The sequence below is a fragment of the Crocodylus porosus genome, unplaced genomic scaffold, assembly GCF_001723895.1.
Source record: "Crocodylus porosus isolate Cpor-Errol unplaced genomic scaffold, CroPor_comp1, whole genome shotgun sequence".
NCBI classification, from domain to species: Eukaryota; Metazoa; Chordata; order Crocodylia; family Crocodylidae; genus Crocodylus; species Crocodylus porosus.
Window position 1 is genome coordinate 939,602 of NW_017728925.1, and position 18,061 is coordinate 957,662.

At 43.8% G+C, this 18,061-nt stretch overlaps 2 protein-coding genes across 2 annotated transcripts in view; both read right to left on the reverse strand.

The window, feature by feature from the left end:
* Positions 1–6,316: 6,316 nt before the first annotated feature.
* On the reverse strand, positions 6,317–15,043 carry LOC109314105 (rab-like protein 6). The gene is made up of 2 exons (XM_019541087.1): positions 14,773–15,043; positions 6,317–6,471 (listed from the first exon to the last, which is right to left on the reverse strand). The coding sequence occupies exons 1-2, from the start codon at positions 14,900–14,902 to the stop codon at positions 6,317–6,319; spliced, it is 285 nt and encodes a 94-aa protein (XP_019396632.1). The 5' UTR covers positions 14,903–15,043.
* Positions 15,044–15,496: 453 nt separating this feature from the next.
* The window catches only part of CCDC183 (coiled-coil domain containing 183), a 17,976-nt gene continuing 15,411 nt past the window's right edge, over positions 15,497–18,061 (reverse strand). Inside the window, exons 13-14 of the mRNA XM_019541131.1 lie at positions 16,803–16,899; positions 15,497–15,658 (exon numbers count right to left, since the gene is read on the reverse strand). Of these exons, the coding sequence (XP_019396676.1) occupies positions 15,522–15,658; positions 16,803–16,899 (234 nt within the window). The 3' untranslated portion in view covers positions 15,497–15,521. The remainder of the gene's footprint in view (positions 15,659–16,802; positions 16,900–18,061) is intronic.

Genomic DNA, 18,061 nt, shown 5'->3' on the forward strand with positions numbered 1-18,061 from the left:
TTATTTCTGGTGGCAATGTGCAAGCTACAGACAGCTGAGCATCTATACTGCAGACTGAGCAGCTGCAGTCAGAAAGACCTTTTTACTAAATCTAAGCAAGTGATCCAATGTCCACAAAGCCCTTATTGCAGAGTCTATCAGAGCTGCACCACATTAATGCATGAAACCAGCATTTGCACCAGCAGCTTTTATAAGCACAAAGCAATAAAGTAGAAAGATAATGGCCCAAAGTGGAAAATAAACTCTAATCACTGTGTGAATGAATCTAGTCAACTGTGATTTTCCAAACAGAAGCCATCCTTCTATGGATACATCACTGGTTTAGCCATTAGGTTTGAAAACCCTGTGAAGACTATTATGAATAAAGAAAAACCCCTCTGCTTTCCCAAGGAAGAGGGTTCTTTTACTTTTATGCACAACTGCCATATAGTTCTGGTTTTTCAGAGCAGCTCCCAGATTTCATTCAATTTTCTACCTAGGTTGACTGAAACACAAAATCATCAAGAGACTTGCCCCAGAGTCAGATAACCTACCACAGCCCTAGCAGAGATGAAAGAAACCCATAACCTGCAGGCTCTGACCTTTCTGCTTAAGCCTCTAGACCGCAGTATTTTTTAATCAGCCACTGAACATTTCTAGGAGTTGTCAGCTCGTAACCCTGGAATATCTTACCTCCAGAGCAGTTTCACTGAATTCAATAGGACCAGAGGCAGAGTAAGTAACTGTAAGGATGGTAAAAAGTAACTTCACAATATGCTAGCAGAGCTCTAGGGCCTAAAAACCATTCTAGCAGAAACTGCAGTTCAGCTTTTAGTCCCAAATTCATTACACATAACTACTGCTGGCACTCCTGCCAAGGAGGCTATTAACTTAAATTTCTACTTACTTGTGAGTACCCCTACCTCTTGTATTTAAATTTCCTTCCATTTAGAATCCCTGCTTCCTGCAAGTTTATTCATAGCACCTGATAAAACAGGTCATCACCTAGAAGAGCTTATGTCTCTCAGAACCAGAGAGCTTCTAAGGTGCCACCCTCCCCTGCCTCTCAAGCATCAATAAAGTTGAAAACCTAATGCAATTTCAATTCCTCAGAATTTAAAATTTTGGGGAAAAAATGCACTTCTGCCAAAAGGAATAACTCAACACCATGGAGTTGTCTCACTCTGTACCACTAAAGAGCTAGATTTTCTGTCTTCATCTCTGTAAAGTCCTGATGCAATCTCTGTAAAGTCCTGATGCATAATCAAGCCTGGCCCTTTCATACTATCACTACTAATAAGGGGCCTGTTGGCCAACTTAAGTCAGTGACACCTGAGCAAACCCTTTGAAGACTAGTAGGTTTGCAAGGGAGACACTAAATCAGTAAACCAAAGAAAGTAATGTTTAGGGGGTTTCACCGAGGATTGCAGCAACTCTTTATTTTTTATTTGTGCGGTAAAAAGAGAGAGGAGGCAGGGGACAGTTTGCAAAGATGAAAGTTTAAAAAAAGAAACAAACACCAAAGTCTTTTCACACAAACTGAACTATCTGACTATATGGAAGCAGACATAATAGATACAGACCCAGACCTCCACATAGCCCTGTTTCTTAGATTACCTGTAGGGTAAAACTACACTTTTCATGAAGGTATCACAGCCATATCTTTAAAGGTATTTACATACTTAGCAATGCAAAGTCACACATAGTATCATCTTTGTAACAGTGTTTCAGTAGGTTATGTGCCCAGCTCTCCTTGACTTCAATATGCATTAAGCCATCTGAATCTTTAGAAATCTCAATAGCTTTGAGGATGTGGCCCCTAGTCCTTAGGTTTGCCAGAATAAGCGTGCACACATAAACCAAGGTTGAATTGGTGCAGTGCCAGCTTCCTCAGCCCCTGCAGACAGGCTGATCCACTGCCTCTTGCTGTTAACAGCTTTGCCAGCTAGCTCTGCTTATAAATTAAGACACTGCTGATCAGTTTTACCAGTGGCATTCACAATGCTGGCCTGGAAACAGTCATAGCAATTCCATGCTCCTGAAGAAGGCTCTGGAGACTCTGGAATAACTCCCAGAGCAAAATGAATTTCCCCTTAACCTCCACATCCATAAAGTGATGCTTAGATAGGGATAGCATAAGAAACCCATCTCCATGTATAACCTCACAGTCACCAACAGGCTGAGGTGAGGGGCATACTAGTGAAAGACATCTTGGGCCCCAGATGGATGACCCTTCCCAACAGATAACAATTTTGAGGGATTATAAGTGGTGAGAAGGCTCCTTTTTCATTTCAGCAGCTGTATGGATTATTTCTGAAGATAACTACAAGCCAGAGGCTAGCATGAAAGATGGAGCCCTCCTAACATGCAAGGAAGAACCCCCAGTACAAAAATTCCAATGCCATTTTGCTTCTTATTACCAGCGTGGCCGAGTTTATCACCAGGACTTTGCCCCTGTGCTCCAACAAGCCTCACCCGTATTCTGATCTTGACTGTAACTTCAGCTATTAAGTTGGTTTACCTAATAGGTATTGGGTAAACTGCTCAGGTCCAGCTCAGCAGTAACTCTTCCAGCTACCTAAGGAATTGAGCTAACTGTCCTAGAAAAAAGAGAAGCAAGTTTTGGTGATAGCTTTTCCTGGACCAATGCTATAGTTGGAAGAGATGTTAGACAAGCTTTGAAGAACAAGTGCGTCCTTCAGATTTGGAAACACTGCTCCTTGCGTTTCCCAGACCATCAAAGCTACACCACCACTTCAACCCTAACAGAAAGAAATGGGAAACTATTTGCAATACATTAAGCTCCAAGGGATAACACTTTTCTGAAGTATTTACTGAGATAAAGGTTATTCATAGTTTCAAGGGTCGGAAGGGACCTGAGCAGATCATTGAGTCCAACCCCCTGCCATGGCAGGAAAGAGTACTGGGCAGGGGGTCGGTTCCCCTGTGCTAAAAGTGAACAATATTCATACCAACTGCTACACTCTGCTACATCGCTCTAGTTTTTATCAGGAACAGCATTCCTAACTATCTTGAACATACAAGCAGATGATTAGCTCTGTTAGTACTGCTGTGTTCTCCTTCTATGACTCATACAGGACAATACAGGCAGTATTCCATCCAAATGGTTTGTGAAAGCAGGTCTTTGAACAAGACTGTCAAGTCACAGTTTCAAAAACTGACTTGCATTAGCCTTGTATTTCAAAGCCCTGGCTCAAAACCACTCAAAGATCTCTATTCAAGCTGTCCTTTGGCATAATATTCTGCAGCCACTTCCACACTAAAGGCATTGTTTACTCCCAAGAAATGGTTAGAGGGGGAGTCAGTAAGGCCTCTCACTACAAAGACTTATTTAAATACAAGAATAACTCATTTGCTGGTTGACTTCATCACCAAGGACTCCCAGGCCACCACTAACAAATCCACTCATGCACCCTTTAAATGAATCACTTCACATGCTCTGGACTGTAAAACCTGCAAAACTGGACTAGCTCAGTTATACCAAGCATGGATTATCAGTTAAGCTACTCTGAAAAGAAGTCATGAGGTAATTACTCATTTGAATGTTGGGGTTCCTTTCTGGCAGTCAGAAGCAGCATTAAGGAAACACAAACTAAACAACGGTACATTAGAATCCAGAGTACCAATGGCTTGGACAGTTATCTTCAGCAACAGAAACTAATGCACAAAATGTACAAAAGTCCAGACAGGAGAACAAAGTTCACAGAAACATCCTGGCTTGTTCTGTGAAGAAACACATCCAGATCCCTCAAATAGCATGAACAATATGCTTCCTGTATGAGGCTTCAAAATGATTACAAAAAGTTGACACAAGTGACACATCCCACCTCTTCTCTTCTACATCTTTCAGTACTGACATTCTAAGGATCCTGGAACATTTGACTGCAAGTAAATGAGAAACTGTAACTATTTGGCTCTAACTGTAACTACTCTCCGTCTCCTGGTCTTTGTTCAGAGTACCTGGCCTCTGGCACTGGCAAAATAAATAACATTTCTCTCTTTCTCTTGCAAAATAAATCAGATAGCAAGACAGTAATTGGATCTAGGCTGACTTCTGAAAGTGGCCATGTCTTCTCTATCTTGGATGGAAAGTTTTCACAGCAAGCAACATGCCTGGAGATGCGTTTAAAGGCTGGGTTTTTACCTTCATAGCACAATTTGTAATAAAATCAGCAGATGAAACTGATGCAAGTGAAAGAATTTCAGTTCTCCCTTTCATGCAGCTATCAGACTTTTTGGCACATTTCACCTTGGGGAGAATACATCAGTTTATGCTAGTGATTCTCGAACAGGGTGCATCCTGGGGTGCCTTAAGAGCCTTTCTAGGGTGCTATAGGGTGCCACGCAATGCCAGCACTGTTAGGTGTGCAAGCATGATTTACAAGATAAACCCAGAATTTTCAAACAGGAATTCATACTTTTAAAACCACTGTGAACTGATGTGGTCTTTCCAAGTTCTTTGCAACAGCAGAATTGCTCTATTACTTTTCTGTGGTCCAAAAAACAACTGAAAACTAAGAACTGACATTTTCCAAGGGGTGCCCTGAGTTTAAAGAGGTCTTATGCTATAGATGGCTATTATTTCCGATCCCTAAGCTTTGCTAAAACTGAGCCTCACCTTAATTCTGACCATCTACAGTGAAGATGACAAGATTTACCCAAAGACTTAACAGCAAAACTAAGCTGCTATATGACATGCCTATACTCTAGGACTACATCTACACCAGACATAAATGGGAGCCAGGTAACCAAATATAAAAGAAGTCTAATTTTCAAAGCAAAATAAATCCACACAGTGCAGCACAGCATGCCCCTCCCCACCCCACCCCACCCCACCCAGCTACTCAGAAGTTGGACAGCCCTGATCTAAACAAATTTCAGTTTCTTACTTCAAACATCAGCAACACTTTGACATTCCAAGAGATGGAGAAAGACAGAGCTGAGTTACACAAATAAGTACCACACCTGTAACCCAAAAGTGCCAGCAGAACTCAGATGTGCTGCAGTAACCATAGAATACTGCACAAAATCTGCAGCTGTTGCCTTGTGCCAGCTGATGTGTGGGCTAGAAAGACAGCACTCTCAAATGTGCTGTTATGGAAACAGGAAAAACCTATAAAATACTAAATAAGCCTTTAATCTTAAAGCCTTTAAGGCATGGACAAATACAGAGTTAAAGAATTCTTCTCAATCTAAAACCCCCCCACTATTTCTATCCAGAGGGCTCAGCTATGTTTCAAAGTATGTGTTATAACTGTAGGAAATAAGATAGTACCATACTTGTTCAATTCTAGTCAAGAAAGAGCACCCAGAATGAAAGGCAGGAGTGCAGTGCTTGGAAGCTGAACAGGGGTAAATTATTTATCTAATCACATTAGCCTACATAAACATACTTACCCTGTTTGTAGACCCAATTATTTAATAGGCTACTGAGTGCCATAGGTGCAGTTTTTGGAGTCACAGCCCACAGAGTAGGAGGGACTAAGGAAGCTTTAAGTCACCCTTAGCCCCCTATATAGAAAGTTAAAATGAAGATGGAAATGGCCTCCAGTGCTATGTTCCAGCAGCCTGGTAGTGCCATTAAAAACTGCAACACTGATTATCTGCAATGGCCCTGTTCTTCTTTCCCTTCTGGCTGGAGTTCAAGGAGACAGTGTCACATACAGCTTGCTGCTTCCTTAGGCAGCTTCTCTGCTATTCTCCCATGATTAGACCTGGAACTTTTCTCGTCTCTTACTGCTACCTAGCAGGAGGGAAAATCCCATGATCTCTGTAAGAGTAACACATCCTAAAGAAACACTGCCTAATTCTATACATTTAAGGTTATTAGAGCTACTTGCATTTAAAAAAAAAAATTATTGCACTTTTTGCTGCTTTCAGATGGTACTTACACTCTGCTGAGATGTGAGACTAGATTACTCCACTTTACTTAGTACTACTCAATGTACTAACACAGTGATGTAGTGGTTAGGTTTTCAACATCAGAGGGGCAGATTTCAAAAATCATACCTTTTTTTATTAACATAGCAAGAAAAATATCACAGATAGTTCTGTTTATTTCTATTTCACTCAAAATCCTCCTGTGATGTTAATGCCTAAAGGCATCTGCTTTAATGGTTAAAAATATATAATTTCTGAGTGAAAGTATTTAAAAACAGGACTGAAGCCTGAGAAGAAGTAAATAAAACAACCAGAATGAGGCGTGCCCATTTTAAATCTCAACTGGACACTGGGACAGGGAACAAAGGAAGCTGTGACAAAGTCTACTCTCCAAGCACAGGTACTGTGCTATCCCTTCCCCTACTCAAGGCCCCATTCATCCCTCTGCCTTCTTACTTTTATAGTTCCAGTGGATGCTGGTAACTTGGATCTCCTGAGTAGGAATATACTCCTCAATAAACTTCTTTCCCTGGAGTCGGTGCCAAAGGGTCGTCTTTCCTGTGTTCCTGTCCCCACGGATAACAATTTTCACTGGAGGAGAAAAGCAGATCAAAAAATAAAACAAAACACATTAAAAACAAATCCCAGGTGTAATATTTTGCAAGTGTTATTCCAATGGAATTAGGCCTTTCATAGATTTCATAGACATTAGGGCTGGAAGGGACCTCGGAAGATCACTGAGTCCAGGCCCCTGCCCCAGGGGCAGAACGTTAGCTAGGGTCAAAGGATAAGCGTCCGAAGGTTTCTTAACCAAGACTAGGTCCTTGCACCACCTCTGGAGGGAGTCTATTCCGGGTCTTGGGGGCTCAGACAGTAAAGAAATTTTTCCTTGTGTCCAGCCTAAAATGGTCTTGGAAGAGTCCATGACCGTTGGACCTCATCACCCCTTGGGGCGCTCAGGTGAACAGGCATTCCCCCAAACCCTGATGCACACCCCTTATGTACTATAGGCTGCCACCAGGTCACTCATGAACATGTGCTTTTCCAGGCTGAAGAGTCCTATGGCTATCAACTTCTCTTCATAAGGCTTATTCTCTTGCCCTGTGATCATGCACGTGGCTCGTCTCTAGACTCTCTCAAGTTTCTACACATCCTTCTTGAATTGTGGAGCTCAGAATTGGATGCAGACACAGGCTTGAGACTTTGCTACAAAAGCTGACCAGCCATCCCTCAGATCAGAGTCAACTATTCAACAGAAAGAGCTGATGTCAAAACATCAAGGCTCCTGAGCCCCGCTCAACTTCACTCATCTAAGTCTGTACTCTGCCTAGCTCACACCTCAGTGCCCTCATTCAACACCACCCCCATGCTCCCATGTTAACATTCTTCGATACCCATCTCTAAGCTAGCAACTCCACCTTCCTCATCATCATTCATATTTCTCCTTAGCAGCTTTTCTTCCCCCAAAAAATCATGATTTCCTCAAAGCTGTGTACACCACATTCATACAAACTGAAGAACCAGTCTCAGGAGCTGGTCTCTCCAAGGAAGTCACACTGGTTTAAACTGACCATGAAAATTTAAACCAGCAGTTACCCTGGTTTAAGTTAAATACAAATAAGGCAGTTTTTGGCCAATTAAAACTGTTCCCCTGTCCCCCATGTGGCATTTGCACTGGTTTAACTAGAGCTGTACAAATATCAATTTAAGTTAAATCACCATAGATCCTCATATGATGAAACCCTGTGTATCATTTAGTGAGTAAGCTCTGTAGAGTCAGGACCATAATCTTCATTGATGTTCTTACAGGGCAGAGCACACCTGTGAGGCTCAGTAAAAATAATTCAGCCACTTGTTATAAATGGGATTTACTGTGCAAGATACACAAGTGGGAGGCAAACAAGAAATCCTAATGCACTCCAGTGAATTTGCAATAACTGATGACCAACCACCGTTCTGTTGAAGTATGTTTGTGTAATACATTTTTTTACTCACAACAGGAAGAATAAATCAAGCAAGGAACCTAACTGTGAAGGAAGAAAAAGCCCACTCAGAACAGCTTGCTGAAAAGCATACTAACAGCATAAGTGGTATTCACAACACCTGCACCTCACACACCTCAGTGAAGTGATCTATGCAGTCGTGAATGCTGTGCAGTTTCCAAAGACTGCAGCATTTTCGACACTGGAATCTTGTTCCTGTAGAAATCAATTAGCTTTGTTTTCTAAGTTTTGTTCTACTTAGCGCATCATCCTTTCAAATCTACTGCCTCCTCTAATAGTATAAATTGCAACCCAAAACCCAAGCACTGACTTCAGCAAGCTCAGAAACGTTCAACATATGAAATTAGTTCTTCCCTTGGAAACGGACAGCTCTTCTTTTCTGACCCACCAAACTGCAATACCAATGATTAGCCTTAAATTTTGTCTAGTCTCTTAGGAAAACAAATTAAGGAAAAGGACTGTATCTTTATAAATAAAATAAAATAAAATAGAAGCAAATTCCTGGTGCATCTAACACAAAGCGAAACAAGTAGAAGACTGCCATTGTTTGGTTTCAAGATATGTTTGTACCATGCACTTAATTCTTCTAAACAACATCCAACATACAAGCAGTCATTAACTGGGTACATTTGTTTTCAATACCTGCTCATTTTTCTAGAGCATATGCTAGGAGCTATTAATGTTTTATGTAATGCAATTGTAAAAGATCAAAACTAAAGTAAATCCATCAAAAGGGCATTCAAAAAGAAAACAGAGAAAGTACTTCTCCCACACTTCTCAGAGCTTCTTCACAGATAGCTGTAGGTACCGCCATCCCCATTTAAGATAGCATTTAACTTCTTTGTACCTTCTTCCCTAAGCATTCTTTTTAACAATATTTCTTAAGACACAGCAAGTCAAGAGTAGAGCTGGAAGACCATCTCAGGTTTCCTACCTGGGGCCTACCCAGGGAATACTACTGCTTCCCTCAGGGCCATCTGAGAAATGATGCTTGCTGATAATTACAGCTTGGATTATTGAAAGGTAGGAATTTTAAAAGTTAGATGCAACTTTCACCATTTTGACTGTTTGCATATCTCACCCAGTCTGAATAAAAATATGCTGGGGCATTTAGGTTAACCCTTACAATTCTTCTGTAAAGAGAAAAAGCCTTCGTGACTAGTCAAGAAACTATTTCAGCATATCAAAAACTTTCATTTGAGACCTATGTTAAGAGGAACTTAATGCGCAGTCAGCTAGGGTGTGAATGCGCATCACCCAAACTACCCCACACTAACTCCCTCTGTGGCCATTCCCAGAGCATAGGAAGTGTGCGTTGCTGCTGATTCACTTGCTGCACCCTAAGAGCATCCACACTGGGAGTTAATGCAGAATAACTTGGGGGCTGTATGTTCACACCATCACTTACTGCACAGGAACTTCCCTGTGTAGCAAAGCCTTAAGTTGAGAGGCACCCTGTTTATGAACCCAAAATAGCAAGAAATGTAATGACAACGACACCCACTTCATTCTTAGCTCTGTTCCAACATGTTCTAATGTCATTCCTTCCAAGATACACAAGTGGCTAAATAACAACAGGGTGCATTTATAATTTTAAAAACCATGCGCACACACACACAAACACTATTAGTCATGCCTTCCTTAATTTAGGGCAGGATTTTTAAAATTCTAAAATTCAAATATAATAAAAAGCTTAGTTTGTCTGTCTGTCTGTCTGTAATGCTTTTGGGGAACTGTGCATGAGCCACCAAGAGGGCAGGTGGAGATTGGGTGCATAGGCCCAAGTCTGAGCCACTGCCAGGGAAATCTGTGGCAGTGGCAAACACACCCCAGCTTCCTGAGCAGGGCTTCCCCATGCCTCCCTGCTTGAGGGTGAAGGGGCTGGGGGGGGGGCATGGTGATGGTGCTTCCCCATCCCTGATGCCCCCCCTCCCTACCTCCCAAACAGCCAGCAGGGAGGGGGAGGCGGCGGGGAGGTAGATGTGGGCCAGGTGGACACGGAGCAATGGGAAGGGGTAGTAGAGCGGGACCAGACCCCCGGGGGGGGGTGTAGACCAGGGCTGGACCCAAAGTGGACTGGGGGGAGGCAGGCGTAGAGAGGGCCCAGAACCAGAGCAGTGGGAAGGGGTGGTGGAGCAGGTCATTCTTGACAGGCAATTTGCTACTGTACTATAACCAAGCTGCTCTTTTTACTTCAGGTTTCTAGTCTGCCAGGTATCTAAAATTCATCGCTGTTGCACATATTCAATTTGCATACATTTATGGGGGGGTCAGTTAATTAAAAAAAATAGGATACAACATCATTTTATCACTAACTGCTACAACTGTCATAAATAATCAAATGGCCTTCAGTTGCTCCTAAATTTGAAATGAGGTGCATCACCAAAGCGCACATTTTGTATTACCACCTGCAGTACAAGAAAGACTGCAACATTATTTTGGCAGCAAAACTGGTTTTAGATTAAGCAAACACAGGTTTATAGCCTGGACATGAGAAGTGCCCTCGTGGTAGGTACAAATGGCAGGAAAGGAAAAGACAAAATCATTTAGTGCCCAGTACACTTTTCATCCATGTTGTCAATGCATTCTAAAAGATGGAGGACTATTACATTCACTTCTACAGATGGAGAAACAGAAGAAGAATGATGGCTGGACAAGAATGACACAGCTCCCAATTTCTCTAGAATGTTAACTAGGACCCCTGGGGCCAGGCCATACAGTAACGAAGGAAAAAGAAATGCAGATTCTAATACCCTCAAAAAGAACACAGTGTATCCACAAGGTCATACATATTTTACAGATGCACTTTTTTTTTTTAAACACTTCCAGGGAAAAAAGCAGAAGACAGGTGGAATATCTAGAACCCCCAAGAGCAGCTGGCTTCAACATTCAACAACCAAGCATGATTTTTAGAATGTATTTGTCAGCATTATACTGGCCGATGTCCAAACCTATGCAAAAGGAACACATGGACTGCATTTCTTCCCTTGTATGCTGCCCTCCCCTGTCATAGTTGGAGTGCAATGCAGAAGGGGGCAGGGGCACCATCTTCAGAGGGACATACCAGCTAGATTTGTCAAACAGCTACACACTGTTTGCTCTAATCACTGATGGCTGGCTTCAAGGGAATCCTCTTAGACATATAATCCCAGAAAAGGCCTCAGCAAGAATAGTTCATTTCACCCCCTCAGGATGTCATCAGTTTACACAAACTTTCAGATATTAGTTTGTCAGCCTTTATTTTCTGCTCTGGTTCTTAGAAGCTAAGGCAAGTGGTGCGTGCCCAATGCAAAGTGTGGAGGAGTACATGAAAATCTGCATGCTAAGAAAGGACAATGAAAGAAGGCTGAATTTGAAATATGATTTCCCATCGAACAAAGTGAATATTGTTAAGATCCTTATTGGACTTTGCTGTCTTCAGAAATATCTTACATAGAGCTCAACCTTCCTTTTCTGGTTAGGGTCTACCTGGCTGGATAGAATGAGGGGGCAGAGGAAATATTCCTTACTACAAAACATTTCAGGGCCTTTTTTCTTATAATAAACATGAGCTAACCAGCACTCTCAATACTTAAGAGTTAAAACACTAGTCATCATCACTCCCACCTGAGGATGGGTTTTCTTTTTAATATAATATAGGGATGAAAGAACAACGAGGTAAATTATTTGATGGAAGCCAACCAACATGTCAATGTCAGGGCCAGGTTTAGGGTTCAGGAGTTTCTGGCTCCCAGCCCTATTATTTGAACACTTGGTGCAGCTTTCATGATCATTCCCACTAGTTAGTCTAAGGGCTAAAATAAGGTAAGGAAAAAGATTTCAGTCTCATAATATGGGCAGACAAAAAACAAGATGAGGTTTTTGTAAAAACACCCATGACTGTCTTAAATTTGGATCTGAAAAAGGAAAAAGAGGGGGTCTGTATGCAATAGTTATGAAAAGCATTTTCAAGCATTCCCAAGGAATTCAACTTATTTACACAAGGAGGAGCATTGTGAATGAAATAAAAGGTACAGCTTTGTCTTTTCCCTTCTGCCTGGCAATCTTTACTATCCTATACCAAACTTTGATTGGACCCGTCATCCCCCCACACCAGAACTTGCTCATTTCACATGTAGGTACTTCTAAAATAAATATCCAACACATACTCAATGAGCAGCCTTCAAAACCCTTTCAAAAGCTACCTGCATCTCTTGTAAATATTATATAACACTAGGGGGTAAGTAACTATGGAGATTAAAAAGCTTTTTGCATAGCAATGATAGAAGGGTGCTGTTTTACGATCCATGTCTCCCAGTCCCTTTGAACCTTACTGTCACCCATTTGCATTTTCAGACCTACATTTTGCACTTTGGCTTCTATTCTACCCAGGAAAGCAAGCAAGCACCAAGAAAGGTGTTTGTGCTCGCAAAGAACAAATTCTCCAACTATTTAGTTGGCTTACTAAAAGATAACACATCTACCCAAAGAACCTTGTCTGCCCAAGACAAACATATTTATAAAAAATTCTTCAAAACCAATGCCTACAAATGAGCCCCGTTATTCCAGGGCACTTTTGCAATCTGATTTCTCTACCTACATAGACCCATATGATATGAGACAAGCTAATACTTATTGTACTCTGTGCAGCTGTGTCTATTTTCAGACAAAGATGAAACAAGTATTACCCCATGTCACGATTATTATTGATGTGTGCATTTCATCTATTTAGGGTACTTTGCCAGGTCTCTAGAAATATTTTCATATTAGGAAGAATATTTATTGGCTTAAGAAGGAACTGAGCCCAGTTACCACAAGGAAACATTCACATGCCCTAGTGAAAAAAAAATACAAACAAGTAGTTTGCATAAAACTGACACTCAGTGTGAAAACATGCACTAATGATGCTGAGGACATCACCTCCTCCACCTTTCACTGCAGTGAGGCATAGCCAAATTCTTCAATACTCACCGAATAACAGCCAGTCATTAACTCCTACAGGTAGGTACCCCTTTGCTGGGCTCTAGCAAAAGCCAAGCAAATGCAAAAGGTCTTTGGGAGGAGGGTATGGAGACAGAAAGTCACTCTCCAAACATTTTGAACTGATCTCAAGAGGTGGAAGTATGGGGTGCTCACACTGAGGCTGAGGGCATGTACATAAAAACATAAGAAATGCCATACTAGGTCAGACCAATAGTCCACCTAGCCCTGCATCCTGTCTCTGACAGATGCCTGGTAACTGCAGGGGCCATCTTCTTGTCCTTTGTTCACTCAAATCTTCAGACAGTTTCACTGGCTCCCTGGACTCTTTTGAGGGCCAGTGGGCACTGTCCAGTGTGCTCTTCTTAGCATTCCACCCTTGGAGCACTCATTTTAAATCTGTGAACTTGCTCCCATGCCTATTTTGTCTTTTATTTGTCCCCCAGACTCCAATGATGCATATGCAACATCTCCCCCTAATAACACGGGGACTAACTGTTGCTCTGTGCGCATAAAGCCCAAGTTCCTCTTATGCGTCAAATATGCCCATCTCCAACACCCCCCAAATGACTGCAGGGCCATCTTCCTGTCCCTTGCAGTTTTGCTGGGCAGTGCCCACTGGCTCCCTGGACACATCTGTGGGCCAGTGGGCACTGGCTGGTGTACTCTGCTGGGTGTATCGCCCCCCCTCCCTCCCAGTGATGAACTCATTCTGAACCTTTAACCATCACTTCCCATTCCTGTTTTGCCTTCTTTTTGTCCCAAGAAATTAGTTATCACCTTCTCATTGGTCTCCTTTTCTAAGGGAGGCTCACAGATCTTGGTGGGCAATGGCCCACAGTCCTCTGAAAGTAACAAACAGGCTCACCTCCAGCTGACCCCAGTGAGTGCAAGGCTGCCTTCCTGTCCCTTATTTAATCATTCTCTGAGTACAGTTTCACTAAGCAGCATCCACTGGCTCCTTGGACATGGTCGAGGGCCAGTGAGCACCGGCCAGGGTGCTCTGCTTGGTGTGCCTGCCATCAGCACCTGACCTTCACTCCCAACCTTGTTTTCTTTCTTTAGTTGTGGCCTCCCTTATTAAGGGAAACTTATAGTTTTACTTGTGGACACCTGCCCACATTCCCCTATCAGGACTCATAGCGCAGATGATATCTTTTATTAAACCAACAAGATTTTTGCAAAAAGTTTTCTTTAATTGCAAGCTTTTGGGCACAAACTCCCTTCATCAGGCATTGGAAAAAAAGAACGCAAAAGTCCTCCTGGGTAGAAATGAAAGCTTATCTTTCATAGGATTTCAGAGGAATCAACAGATGGTAAACTCCCTTGGGCAGGCAGTTCAAAAGGCCAGTCTCTAGCAGACCCCCTATGACCGTGGGGCCATTTTCCTCCCTTCCTTCCTCACTCTTGTCCCTGTTATTGTCATAAGATCACAAAATCATAGAAAAGGATGGCTGGGAGGAAGCTCAGGGGATCACATCGAATCCAACCCCCTGCTCAAACCAGGGCCAGCCCCACCTACATCACCCCACCCAAAGCTTTGTCTAGAGGGTCTTAAAAGCCTCCAAGGATGGAGATTTCCCCACCTCACTGAGTAATTTCTTCTGGTTTTTCTTCCCTATTCTAGTTCACATTGCTTCATGGGTTTACATTCACTAAATAAACAAATAAACAAACAAACAAGCCACCCTCCCAGTTTGAAAGTTTTTCCTAATATCCAACCTAAACTTCCCTTTTCGGCAACCTGAGACCATTACTCCTGGCTGTCACCTGCCACCACTGAGGACAGTCCAGCTCCATCCTCTTTGCAACAGGGCAAGGCTGCTATTAAATCCCCACCACCACCCTTTTTTTTCAGGCTTGTCTCTCCTCCACAAACAAGGCCGGTCCCCCCAGGCCGCCCACGCCCCGGCCCCGCGGCCGCACTCACTGTTGTACTGGACGCCCTTGGCGAAGCGGCGCTGCAGCGCCTGGTTCATGGACTGCAGCCCCGCGGGGATGGGCCGGTCCCGCGCCGCCGCCGGCTCCGAGCCCACCAGTTTCTTCAGCGCCGAGAACATCTTCCCGCTCGCTGCCCGCGGCCTGGCGGGCTCGGCCGGGCTCTAGGGGGCCATGGGTCCCGGCCCGGCCCGCTCAGCCGCTCCGGGCTCCGGGCGCCGCCAGCCGCTGCCTGAGGAGGAGCCGCGCAGCCGCCGCCGCCATTTTGGTCCTTCCGTTTCCACGGCGGTGGGGGCGGAGGGGCCGCGCGGGGAGCGCCGCTACGGGCCGCCGCATGGGACAGGAGACAGTAGAGCGCGGAGCGGCCTCCGGCGCCCCCTACAGGGAGCCGGCGGTCAGGTACTGCCCCTCGCCGGGATGGTGACCCCACATGGGCCCAGGGCTGGGGGCTGCGGGGCCGTGCTGAGGAAAGGTTTGGGAAGCACTGCTTAGGGGCTCATTTTTCCCTGCTTGGAAACCCTCCTGCCCTTCCATGGAGAGAGGACAAGGGCCCATGAGCCCAGTCTCCTCAGTGCCCGCTGCTTGCCATGGGAGCGCCAGGCAGGCTCCAGCCCAAGCTCCCCGAGCCACCCGGTGCCCATCCCCCCACCCTGGGCCTGCTGGGCCAGGAGGAACAAAATGACATGCTTTATTGGTTCAGAAATAAGGGTGAGTGGGGGCTCGGCAAGGCAGGCCGCAGGCTCAGGGATTCTTCCGCGCTCCTCTCTGCTTCTTCTTGGAAGTCCTGGTCTTGCTCTCAATGAGGTTCAGCCCCTGCTTTTTGATCTCCTCCCGGTTGGGCACAAAGCTCTGGTCTTTGTCAGCAAAGTCAAAGGCATCTGCAGAAAAAGAGCAAAAGGAAGGCGAATGGGAAAGCCGGTGGCCCTTCAAGGGCTCTAGAGTTTCATTTCTCGCCACCTAAAACAATTTGGGGGGGTGGGGGGAAGGCGAATCTCTGTGGCCGTGTCTACATGAGACACTGACTGAGTACTCGTTACTGCGCAGCTATTTAGTACTTCTATACACAAGTACTAAATGACTCCACAGTAACCAGTTACTGTGCAGTAACGTCACCAAACAGCTTTTAAGGGACTCCAACTTGCGCAGTAGCTCATTACTACTACACAGTAGCATCATGTCATGCTTCGTGCCACGTGACGCTACAGCGCAGAGTAGCAAGCTACTGCAGTCAGTATCTCTTGTAGACGCAGCCTGTGAGGTGGCACTAAACCTTGCTTACACATTCAATTTAAAGCCCCATAGAAACTAGGGAGAGTTGTCACACAGTTTCAAGCAGTAACTCTGTAGCTACTTGGCTCTTTTCATAGCTGCATAGTCATTTTTATGGTGTGGAAATTACTGTGTACATGTGGCTGGTCTAAGCTCTCAGTTCTTATTTAAAAGTTTCTAGCCAGTTTCAAAACCTGATCCTTAAAGGGTCCCATGCTAAAGGGCAAACAAGCTCACCCAAGCCTTGATTAGGCTACAATTGTATGGGTTTAAGCCAATTTAATTATGCTAAAGCCCAAATGATGATTTGAACTCAGCGGTACTATAACCGAGCAAGATAATCTGCTAGATCAGTAAGGATGGACCACAACAAAGCATGAGACATTTAAGTCTTGATTATGTATCTAGAGGCTCCTAGGGGATGGTTATTGGGATAGGATTCATCCATTGCTGAGTCTTTGTTCCTCTGATCCTGAATGCCCCCATAGTACAGTAAAAACTATCAGAAAAGCATGGGTGCATCCTTCCCTTGAATACACCAGTGAGTCCATGGAATGGCCAGTGAGGGTAGATTACCAAGCCAAGCCTAGCTTCTGTCACCCAATACAGGTCCACGTCTACCTCTACATTGGAAAACAGGTGAAAAGACTGAGGTTCCCAGAGGGTGCAAGGGTTATTGCAAATGTTGCTGAACTCTTCCCATTCTACCTACAATTCCTCAGTGCTCTTTCACCATCATTGACATCTGCGTACCTCTCACAACATCCTCTTCATCCTCAAAAGAAATCTTCAGGTTCTGAGGCTCAGCCTTGGTTGTTTCCTCCAGAAAATTTCTAACCTTCACAAAGCTCTGTAAAATACCACTTCAGGTTAAATATGGGACTGGGAAGGGGAAAAATAAGAGACACACTGAGGGGCATTTAATGCCTCAAGGTATGTCCTCACTGCATAGTTAACACAGGTGATTAGCAACTGAATTAACTTTGCAATGTGGTTGCTTCAGGCTTTGACTATATTGTACTGTCATTGGAGTGTTGCACCCATCTGCATATATTGCAAAGAATGCTTTGGAGTACGGTCACAGGGGTATCGGCTGTAGCTGTGTTGGTCTAAGGACATAGGCAGACAGGGTTCTTTGGGTAAATCTGACAATTTTATTAGACCAATTCAAATAGTTGGAAAAATTCTTCTTTGCAAGCTTTTGGGTATAAATATCCTTTGTCAGGCTGAGGAAGCATCTGCAGTTGGTGTGTGCTCTTCCTGGATGGAATGAATTCCAGCCCTCAACTTTTGTGAATCTGTGAATAGTAAAGAAGCCAAAGGCTGGTATGCATGCAAGAAAGCCAGTCAGTGAAGACATAACTTGAGGAGTCAGTGGGTGAGAGACAGGGGAATGAATGTAGGTGTTAAAAGGTGGAGAAGTACCTGGGGAGTCAGATGTTAGGCAGGTTATAATGTGTCATAAATCCAGTGTCTGTATTTAGTCCATGATTTTTTGTATCCAGCAGGTTGATGAAGTGAAGTTCCTGGGCTTATCTGTGAAAGGTGTTTTGTAAATTCCCTCTGAGGATTAGAACTGAGAGACTGGAGAGAGAACAGTTGTCTTGTGAGAAATGTGCCCCCACAGGTAATTGGGTATTCTTGTCTTTGATAGATTTCCAGTGGACGTTCATTCTGGTGCATGGTTGTTGTTTGGTCTCTCATGTATTTTCCATCAGGGTATCTGGTGCATGCAAATACCCTGATGAAACATATGTGAGAAACCAACAACAACCGTGCACCAGAATAAACGCACACTGGAAACCTATCAAAGACAGGAATACCCAATTACCTGTGGGGGCACATTTCTTACAAGACAACTGTTCTCTCTCCAGTCTCTCAGTTCTAATCCTCAGAGGGAATTTACAAAACACCTTTCACAGATAAGCCCAGGAACTTCACTTCATCAACCTACTGGATACAAAAAAATCATGGACTAAATATAGACACTGGATTCATGACACATTATAACC

What these genes read in the sequence shown, in the direction of transcription:
- LOC109314105 (XM_019541087.1), bottom strand. Translation starts at nt 14,902, where the DNA reads ATGTTCTCGGCGCTGAAGAAACTGGTGGGCTCGGAGCCGGCGGCGGCG. An exon ending in CAAGGGCGTCCAGTACAACA is followed by an intron (nt 6,472 to 14,772) that starts GTGAGTGCGGCC and finishes TTTCTCCTCCAG; the next exon opens with TGAAAATTGTTATCCGTGGG.